Raw genomic sequence first — 10553 nt, forward strand, 5'->3', positions numbered from 1 at the left:
AATATTTTTTTTTGATGCAAAATATCACGTGGATGCAGAATATTCCGATTCCTATTGGCCCTCGAAACGATTTTGCCCGAGTGGGCTTTCTCTCGAGTAGCACTCGTCAATTAAAGAGTTAGTACCGTTACCAAAAAAAAAAAAAAAAAAAAAAAGAAAACTAAGAGTTAGTACACAGCGCTAAAAGTAGTGAAATAATTGGCGCGTGGATACAAGCAGCACGTTGGGTGAATACTAAATCATATTAACTTTTTTTTTTTTTTTAATAGATAGAGTGAAAGCAGGTGTCAGTCTAAGTTGACTGTTTAAGCTGACGGTCTTGCAACGATACCAGGACACTTAAAAAAGGCTCGCTCTCCTGCTTCTGTTCTCTCTCGAGGGGAAGTCTCGGGTGGAGGTGGAACTCGGAATCTTCTTTATTTTTTTTTTTTTGTATTTGTTGTTATGTAAATCTTCTTCCTTTTGTTTACCAGCTCTGGGAGGTCTTATACGGCATTGGAAAAGTTAAGCACTAAAGATGTCCTTTTTCTTTGCTGCAGTGTTTTAGCGGTCCTTCGCCGAGACGCACGGAGGGAGCTCTTCCGGGCAATGGCGGTCTCGAAGAAGAGTTTTGGGCCTCATTTTTTCGATCCTATGGATCTCCCGTAGGAGGGGTTTCTTTCGGGAGCGGGGATTATGGTCTGAGAATTTGTTAATCTTGTGGTTTTGGTGGAGAACCGAGGAAAGTTGCGATTTTTTGGAGAAAGTTGCGGTTTTTGATGTGGATTTGGCTGCGGAGTCTCATAGTCTTCTGATTTTGGGGAAAAAATAGAAACAAGTTGCGATTTTGGACGTCGTACTTCTCTTTTTCTTAGCTACGGTTGAGGATTTGAGATATCAGAAGTTAGAGGGCCTTCTTGAGCTAGTTGAGGTTAGTGAGGAGAGAGAGGAGAAAGAGGGATATCGAGCCTTGTTTGGTCTCGTGGAGTTGCAGTTTAATGCCTAAGAAGCTCTACAGGAATTAGAAAGTTAGATGGCGGAGCAATCGGAAGAAATGCGGTCGCTGGCACTGACCCCTACGTGGTCTGTGGCCACCGTGTTGACGATCTTTGTTGCGGTTTCTTTGCTGGTGGAAAGATCCATACATCGACTAAGCAACGTATGTGGTTCACTAGTCTTTCTTCGAGTATTATTTCATTGCTTGGATTGGTATTAGATTGGATGCTTTATCTTTTTTGAATGCTTGTTAATGGTTTTTCCAGCAATTTTAGTGTTTTTCTGTGAGATGCCTTTGTTATAGCAGTAAGAACAAAAGAATTTTCTTTAAATGTTAATTTTGGGGCATGAAATTTTTAGTAGAGTTCGTGATTGTACGGGAATTTGACATTTGGTAGGTTTGATCTGAATGGAAGGGTCCACTTTAGCTCCTTGAGGTTTGCTTTTATCTAGGGCACTTCAACTTTTGGGATGGCCTTCAATTTTCTTGGTGCTCCTGATGATTGGTGACATGCATTTGGTCTGGCCAAGAACATGACTGGGTGTGACTAGGCATGGGATAGGCCGATGCCAGATGTCTTTGTTAGTGAAGTTCTAGAGCCAATGTAAGTTTTGTCACTCCCAATGGTTACATAGCTTCTGCTGGTCTGGAATTTGAAGAGATGCTTTTTGCTGCCTAGTCTTCCTTTCAGAAAAAAGAGCTGGTTGCTAGATTTTCACTATAGTTCTTTCCTTTTTACTATTGAAGTTTGGAATTACCTGTCTCCTTCTTGCTTCTCGAACCAACAACAAAGATCTGATGTGTCCTTATGTGCCTTAGGTTTGAATTTCTTCCCTTCATCGGTTCTGCTATCCATGAAAATCTCTTTCGTCAAGAGATTTTTGAAATTTTTTATCTTCAAATGCAAATCAGGATTTGTTGGTTTTGGTGTAGTAAATAATGGTATAAGCCATTCTTTGTTCTGGTTAAGTTGGTTCTAATTACATTTCCCTTGAAGAGAATTTCTAATGTTCTGTTTTGCTAGGTACAAAGTTGGGATACTATAGTTCTTTCATTTGTCCGACTTGAGGTTTTTTCTTCATCAATTTTTTATTTTTAAAAAATTGAAGGAATAGCTTGAGCATTTTTTTTTTTTTTTTTGTTTCTACATGATACTACATATCCACCCCTTTTTATGTTGTATATAATACAATAACTGTCTCATAATTGCATTCTCTAATTTCTTAATTATTGTTTATGCTTTTTAAATTTACTTATTGCAGGAGTATGTTAGAGGTAAGAAATGCTACAGTGATGTATTGGATATTTTTAGATTTGGTATGCTGGATCGTAAGATTTGTTTTCTTGTAACGTAAGGATGTTTTCATTTAGAAGAATCCAGAACTGCTGCAATACAACATGGGCATGCTAACATGCTAGCTTATTTGAATGATGAAAATTATCATTTTGTTCATTCTTGGCCTCTAATTTGAATTATAAGACTGATACCAGTGCAATGTGCTTTAACTAAAAGGGGCTTAAATCATGATGTTCTTTTGGCCCATTAGGCATGCTGCATTTTGTTCAAGGAAAAGCTAATGGTGTTTCATTTTTTTCATAGTGGTTGAGGAAAACCCATAGGAACCCGCTTTTTGAAGCATTGGAGAAAATGAAAGAAGGTATGCAGTTTTACTCAGCAAGGGATCCTTTAAGGTTTTTTGACGAATGAATTTTAGTCACTTTGATTAATCAAGGAGAAACAATTTCAAAGAGATAAAGCTGCAATTCTCCCTGCGCTAACATATTTGCCGGTTGATGCATTCCCCTTTGATTATCACGAAGCTTTATTTTTTGATACACTCATCTCATGTGCTGCAGAACTGATGCTACTAGGCTTTATATCACTGCTTTTGACGGCCACCTCAAGAACAATTTCAAGTATTTGCATTGACTCAAAGTTCTATGATGGTCATTTTTCTCCATGCACCAGAGCTGAGGTTGAGGATGGCACAGATGCTGAGACTGACACTCCTCAGGATCGCAAGAGACTAATGGCCTTTGTTCTTCATCGTTCAATTAAGAGGGCACTGTCTGAACTCAATCAGAAGAAGTGTACAGAGGCAAGTGATTGAACCCATTAAATTATCAAGATCTTATCAATTGCTGATTAAATTCTATGACTTAATTTATTCTTGTTGAAAATGTCGCCATCATAGTTACAGTTTGAATTTGTTCTATTCAGAAGCCTGCAGGCATTAATCTTCAATTATTTCTGTTAGTTATACTTTTGGACCATCTTTATAACATATCATAATAGAAAATTTTACTGACTGCAGGGTCATGAACCATTTGTTTCATATGAGGGTCTGGAACAGCTTCACCGGTTTATTTTTGTTATGGCCATAACTCATGTATCCTACAGCTGCTTAACAATGTTGCTGGCTATCGTAAAGGTTTGCAATTAAAATGTCTTTTTGATTGTTACATTCAACAAGATTTGGCAGGTCTAAAAGTATGCATCATGGTTCCATCTCCCTACCCATGTCTGTACAGAAACAAAGATCCAAATGCCCACACCTGCATTCATGGTTCCACAGAAATGAACTTATATTTTTGATATCACAGATTGGTTCAACATGTATCAATCTTCACAAACAACTTAAACTTCTGGGCACTGAACAAATATTTTTTTCTCTTTTTTTAATTGTCATTTGTTGGTGTTTTCTGCAATTTATTTCTCTTGCAGTCATGCGATATTCACCTATCTGCTAGTCTCAGCATATTTTGTAGTACTGGAAAGGTTGGCAGCTTAGGTTCCCTATTCATTAATTTTGGTTTACATAAGGAACCGGTAAGGTACAAGCCAGAAAGCATTACTGCATTGCAGTTTACAGCTATTCCCAACTGAATTTCCAGCACTGCAACCAGTGCTGCGGCTTCCTCTCATCACTATTTTAATGGAAACTATTTGTTCCGAAATTTGGTTGGTTTGAGCTAAGGCATGTAAAATACATATAAAGGAGTTGCTAACTGCAAGCATACCGTTCATCTATATTTCTGTCTATTTTTCAATTCTTTCTCACTTGAGATTCAATGGATGCTACTTCAATTGTCTCTTGCTTGAAATTCTACTTTATGATTCGCCAGGATGCATGTGTGACTAAGTGTAGGATCGTTGCCAAGCTTTTGATTCTGATATCATGTTATCATCATTTTATTGAGCAATAGTAAAGTGTACTAGGTATCTCCTTATAAGGAAAACATTTTCAGAGTTGCAACCATCTTTTACAATTTCAGATCGATACTTGTATAGGGGCCTAATGTCACACCTTCTATGTTATTCCCAGGTACATACTTGGAGAAAATGGGAAGAAGAGGCTTATCGAGGTCAACATGATACATATTCTGGTATGTTATTTTGATGCTGCCCAAGATACAGGTGATAAATTCTTCTAACAAATGAAAAGCAGTTGTAGTGACCAAAATGTAAGTTATGATACTATGAATAAATCGGTTAAAACTAACTGGTTTATGGTTAGTTGATGTCACAAGCACAAAAGCATGGCCATGACATTCTAATAATCTGCATTAGTGGGCAAGATTTTTTGTTGGAAGTATCTTTATCCTTACTTTTAGTTTAATTCTAGACAGCATATCTAAGATGGAGCAACATAAGTTACATTGCTATTCAGTTTTTTCCTTCATATAATTGCAATTGCTAAACTATCAAACACTTTGAACAGGTGAAGCATTAACAGTAGATACAACATCCATCGTCACTTGTGTTCTTGTTTTTCTTCATATTTGAGTTTGTTGCTGAATCTGTAGGACAAATTTAATTTGTAAATTTAATTTGGTGTTAGCATTTGTCTTCAGCCTTATGTTCATTGCAGCAAGTAGGTTGACAAATGTGCATTTCATCTGTCAGTCTGTTTCTGGTCAAGAAAAAGCATTTCAAATGTTGCATGGTTACACGTCAGAAAATATTGATGCAAATGGCACCACCTGTGTCTTCTCTACCATATTTGTTTGCTAAAGTAATTTTGATTTCTTTGTGAAAACCTTCCATTGTGGCATTAAATCTAAGATTATTTTGTTTGGTTGAAATATCTCTGAAGATTGCAAAAGTTGAAGAAGATTTCTCTTCTCACCACCTTAGCTTGATTGGACCTTTCCGTATGAACTTTCTATCCTTGAATTTTTCTTATTTCACTAGATAAAATTCTTGTGGATGCAATAAGCATCAAACTCTGAGGTTTGTCGCTGTGCTGATCGGTGGTAGCAATCGTGTGAAGCATTCTTTGTTGGGATTAAGAATGACTGTCTTTATCTCATTATAGGAAATGGCCAGATCTTATAGAGGCAATACCTACAGTAATAAGCCCACCTCTGACTTGGATCCCCATGTTAGAGTATGTAGAGACCACATAATTGAAGTTTGGTGCTTTTGCATCACAATATAATTTATTATCATGTAATGCATATTTATTTTATGACATATGTTAAGTTCTCCTTTTTTTTTTTTTTTTTTTTCAAGTCAAGAATCCATATCTACCTTAACGGGCAGTTGAAACTGCCTGCAAACCAGGCTATCATTCTCATAAGGGTGTTTTGTATATTGTCTTTTGATATGGATGGCATACATAGTACTGTTTAGCTGACTTACAGTTGTAGGGAGGTCACATTATAGAATCTTGAGCCAGTTGTTCGGTTCAACCATCAATTCTGCCACTTCTTTCACTTGCTTTTGAAAATCTCCTGTAACACAATGCTTCTGTGGTCAACTGGTGATCACCTGGAGTTTGTATTGGAATGAACTTTTCTTGCATTCAATGCATTGTTTGAGCTGTTTTCTCGTTGATGTCCTGAGGGCACTAGATTGAAATAGTCTCTGCTCTCTCTTTCATCTGAAAGACAAAAACAATTATTTGGGGGGTCATTTGCAGCAATTTATGTTGTCCTCTGTTAGTTTCTTCAATCATCTGTAACTCCTGGTTTATGTATTGGCAGAAATCACCAGAACATTGACAATGAGAAGGCAGTCAACATTTGTAAAGTTTCATAAATCAAGTGCTTGGAGCAGAAATAACTGGGTTGTTTGGATGGTAGGTTTGGTTATGTTCGTGTGGTACACTGAAGTGTTAATGTATTCAGAAGGCATAGAACAATATCCTGTAATATAGTGGACCGAGTTATAAGAGATTAATCAGAAGTAAATAATCAATTCTAGAAATATTCGGCACATAATGTTGCTTTGCATTTGTTTTTTCAAATTTGCTGTTTGTAAATAGCAGCAGTAGTGATAGTTTGATTTATTATTTTTTGTGCAGACCTGTTTTCTCCGTCAGTTTGGAGGATCTGTTGTACGAGCTGACTACCTTACCCTCCGCAGGGGTTTTATCTTGGTACACCATCTTCCTACGAGTGAAGTTTCATGGAGCCAGTTGTATATTCTCTACATTTAGGAAGGAAATATTTGTGTCTCCAATTTTCAATACTTCATCTATGGTTGTTTCTGCTTTTGTTCTTACAGTAAAGAGAAGCTTCTAAGGCAAACTGATAACCATTGTTCCCTTCATATTTCTCCATGAGATTGCACCAATTCTAGAATAGGATTGAAGCATATTTTTTGGATTGCTTTCTTTTTTTCCCTCCATGAATTTGTATCTACCTGCGTCTTTCCAATTAAGCATATTTTTTGGTAACATGTGCTCAATTAGGAATCTTTGGTGTTACTTTTGGTCATGTAATTGCTTTTAAACATTCACTGTTATGGCAAAGGTAATAGACAATCTCTCCCTCCCTTCATTTATTGAACTATATCTATGGCAAGCCCAAGAAGGAATACAATAAGAAAAAGATAAGTTTCAAGATTATGATTCTTTTGCATGTTGCCTTGTTGGTTGGCCTAATCAGCTCTACGTCATCCTGAAAAAGGAAACTTTGTGTCATTTCTGATAAGGATGAGCTTGGCGTTTTGAAGTTTAATCTTCTATATTCAATATTCATTTTATTTATGGCAGAACCACCACCTTACACCAAGATATGATTTTCATAGCTATATGATACGCTCCATGGAAGAAGAGTTTAAGAGGATTGTTGGTCTGAGGTAAGTCATGAATTATTGAGATATGATAATTTCACACTAAATTGGCTTAAATACCTTTGATTGCACATCTACTGATGTTCAAATAAAACAAATTTGCATATCATCAGATCTCTGTAAATTTCTTTATTTTTTTTATGTTTGCATCTGAAAATTATCCAACCTTGCCAATTAGAGCCCCGGGAAAGTTAGAGATTAGGTATTGTTTTTGCCCAGGAATTATAAAATGTGAATTTTAAAAAATAGCACTTTACCATTTTTAGTCCGGGGCATTCTTAAGAGTAGTATCTTTCACATCATTAGACTGAGAATGATCTAAATATTCTGTTAGTCGGTTCATACTTTTGTGAAAGGAAAAATATGTTACCACATTTCATATCCTGATTAACTATTGATTTAGCTGACTTTGGAGTTGGTTCGTTAAACTTTTGGACATTTCTTTATCGTTGACGTGGATTTGGGGCCTGAATCAATTAATTTTTGCACATATTCTTTCCTGGATAGTTGTGCATATTTTTTGTTTCAATCAGTACATTCCTTATCAATCCATTTTAATTGATCATCTGCAACAAAACATGGAATCATGTGGAGAAGGACCAATACATTGTTTCAGTATTGCATTGAATTATCAGCTTGCTTTTTATAAACTGTGTAATGCTAACTAATATTCTGCATTTTTTTCCTTTTCTTTTACTTTTGCAGTGCACCACTGTGGGGTTTCGTTGTTGCTTTCATGTTATGCAATGTAAATGGTTAGTTGTGTTCTACTTATGACCCATCTGACCAAACTTCTTTTCTGTCTATGGTGCCATGAGGTTCATAAGCTCCAAAGATCAAGATCATGTTTTTCCTCTCAATTTTTTTACTTTAGAACCGATTTTGATTTGGTGCTCACATTAGTTTTGGAGTTATTATGAGAAAAGACCACCCATATTGCAGGTTCTCATCTTTATTTCTGGATAGCCATCATTCCTGTTGCTGTAAGTACCAGATTGCACTCTTATCCATCTAATGATTAAGAAATTTAATGCACGATTCTGAGATTTACCTCTCTGCTTATGTAGCTTGTACTTCTGGTTGGTGCCAAGTTACAACATGTGATTGCAACCTTGGCATTGGAGAGTGCTGGCTTGAGTGGATTTGGGGTTAGATTAAAACTTCGAGATGATCTCTTTTGGTTTAAGAAGCCAGAATTCTTACTGTCTTTAATCCATTTTATTCTTTTCCAGGTTAGTATTTCTTTAAGCTGGAAAAGTTATTATATGTGTGAGTCATATTTCCAGTCTCGACTTGCAAATTCAAAGATGATGGCTTTATTTAAAAGATTTATTTTTGAATTGCTTGTCTGCAGAATGCATTTGAGTTGGCTTCATTCTTCTGGTTTTGGGTACATTTCTTAGCCCTCACTTCATTTCACTCTTCCAATATATGAGATGCTCCACTAGGAACATTGTTATATCTCATTCATCACTCCATATCAACAGATGGCTGTATTACTTCCACTGGGGCAGATTACAGAACATGCATGATTTTGCGCACAAGCTAAGTTTAAGCTTCTGCATGAAGTTGATTGTGTTATCTTGTTTAATGACAGTGGCAATTTGGATACAATTCATGCTTTATCAGGAACCATTTTCTGGTATATGCTCGCCTTATCTTGGGGTACGCTATTGCTGAAAGCAGTAATATTTATATTTTATAATAGTTGAAATTGGTTTGATGTGAAATCTTCAAATATAAATGCAAAGGTCTCTGACAATTGATTTTGTGACCGGCTAAATCTGTGTTCAGGTTTGCTGGGCAGTTCCTCTGCAGTTATAGTACACTGCCCCTCTATGCATTGGTCACACAGGTATTAAATCATAAAGTGTTTGTTAATTTTTCAGTTCTGATTATTAATTGCTTTAGCTATTAAATGAATTTTTGTATGAGCACTGATGGCTGAATCAATATGGGCACGTAAATTGTAATTTTCCAATTAGAGCATTTTAGCAATAAATAAAGAGGTGTGAATTACAGTGCAAAATGTGTGGATATTATGGAAAATCATCGTCTTTATGGTATGGTGAGAGCATCATGCTACAATATCTGAACAGTTTATCTAGTGTTCTTTGCATGAAATGGCAAAAAGTTAGCCATATTAAATGACAGATTAGACAATTCTTCTCTCCATCTCAGGTGCTATCGCCAGACGATAAACTGCCTATCATGTCTCTAAAAAGAACTGCTTATAAATTTAAGTCCTGACAAAGTTATATGTGTACATGTATTAAACTTTATGCCCTATGGATCTGCTTTGTGCATCCAATGTTGACAACCAGTTACATGCATGCAAGGTTAAATATAAGTCATAAACAATGGATAGATATACTTATTTGAGGGATAACTATCGCGCACACGTGTATTTATTTCTTCCTTGCCATTGCTTTGTCGATATTTTCAGTTTGTGATATCTGTAGAATCCTCCCAGATGTTTGATTTATTTCAATTTCACAGCAATTAGAGTTTCTAATCCCTTGCTGTTGTCCTTGCTCATCTTCTTGAGGAGGGGAATTGTTGGAATTTTCTATATGGTCAAGTTCTTTTTACTGATTAGTTTAATTTTGCAAACCAGATGGGTTCAAACTACAAAGCTGCTCTTATTCCACAAAGAATCAGGGAGACTATCCATGGATGGGGGAAGGCAGCAAGGAAAAGGAGGAAGCACCGGCGCAGCATTGATGATTCAACAATTCATACAGAGACGAGCACAGTGTGTTCTATTGAAGAAGATGAGGAGCTGCTTGACGATCCCTCTGATAACTCTTATGTACGTATCGAATTGCAACCAAGATCTACTACTAATACTACTGTCATTGATAGTGATCACTCTACAATTGGTAATGGACATTCCAACTATAGTGGTGCTGAAGCACCTCTTCTCCAGTCAGTTTCTGTACCCTCGTCTCCAACTCTCTCAGGCCTTCAAGGAAATGGGATTTCACGGTCAGCTTCTATGCCAATATGGAGGGGTTGAGTAGCATACAGAGATGTAAATGTTTATGTAGTTTAGATAGGATTACTTGTAACATGTCTGTCAAACTTAAATGCTTAGTTCTGCATATAAACGAGTTCTAAAAAAATGATGGGGGTACAGGAAATCCTTCAATAGTTCTGAATAATCCTGAGTTCTTTTTTTCCCTTGTCAATTCTCAAGCACAAGCATAAATTAAATTAAAAACCAAAAAACTGAATCCTTATAAAAACATGAACAACCTTCATCTTTAATTCTTCTTAGACATCTCTGACTTCAAGCTGCGGTTTTCTAGCCATAAACATCATTATAATTGCAGCCTTTCACCATCAATATAGGCTTAGTTGTGGAGCACAGGAGCAGTAAACCTCATTGTACTTGAAATTATGAACCATGAGATGTATGGTTGGTACAATTCTTAGGAGCAAGGACTTGTTAGTGTTAGATGATAGCTAGAGTTGTACATATTTTGGCTTAGC

General features: G+C 36.4%; 1 protein-coding gene across 2 annotated transcripts; it reads left to right on the forward strand.

The window, feature by feature from the left end:
- Positions 1-311: 311 nt before the first annotated feature.
- On the forward strand, positions 312-10222 carry LOC105059007 (MLO-like protein 14). 2 transcript variants are annotated; one of them, XM_029260229.2, is made up of 16 exons: positions 312-397; positions 540-1138; positions 2577-2634; positions 2834-3075; positions 3292-3408; positions 4303-4363; positions 5966-6060; positions 6286-6360; positions 6979-7064; positions 7764-7813; positions 8001-8041; positions 8126-8290; positions 8413-8448; positions 8656-8723; positions 8853-8913; positions 9676-10222. In XM_029260229.2, the coding sequence occupies exons 2-16, from the start codon at positions 1013-1015 to the stop codon at positions 10075-10077; spliced, it is 1683 nt and encodes a 560-aa protein (XP_029116062.1). In that variant the 5' UTR covers positions 312-397; positions 540-1012; the 3' UTR covers positions 10078-10222. The 2 variants fall into 2 exon arrangements, with proteins under 2 accessions (XP_029116062.1, XP_073106347.1); XM_073250246.1 differs by lacking the exons at positions 312-397; positions 2577-2634 and having other exon boundaries at positions 479-1138.
- The last annotated feature ends 331 nt before the right edge of the window (positions 10223-10553 follow it).

The sequence above is a fragment of the Elaeis guineensis genome, chromosome 16 (assembly GCF_000442705.2).
Source record: "Elaeis guineensis isolate ETL-2024a chromosome 16, EG11, whole genome shotgun sequence".
NCBI classification, from domain to species: Eukaryota; Viridiplantae; Streptophyta; class Magnoliopsida; order Arecales; family Arecaceae; genus Elaeis; species Elaeis guineensis.

Bases quoted from the DNA above. Each gene is read 5' to 3' on its own strand.
- LOC105059007 (XM_029260229.2), top strand. From the start codon at position 1,013: ATGGCGGAGCAATCGGAAGAAATGCGGTCGCTGGCACTGACCCCTACG. The intron at 8,724-8,852 runs GTACGCTATTGC...ATCTGTGTTCAG, and splicing joins TATGCTCGCCTTATCTTGGG to GTTTGCTGGGCAGTTCCTCT. The intron at 8,914-9,675 runs GTATTAAATCAT...TTTGCAAACCAG, and splicing joins TCTATGCATTGGTCACACAG to ATGGGTTCAAACTACAAAGC.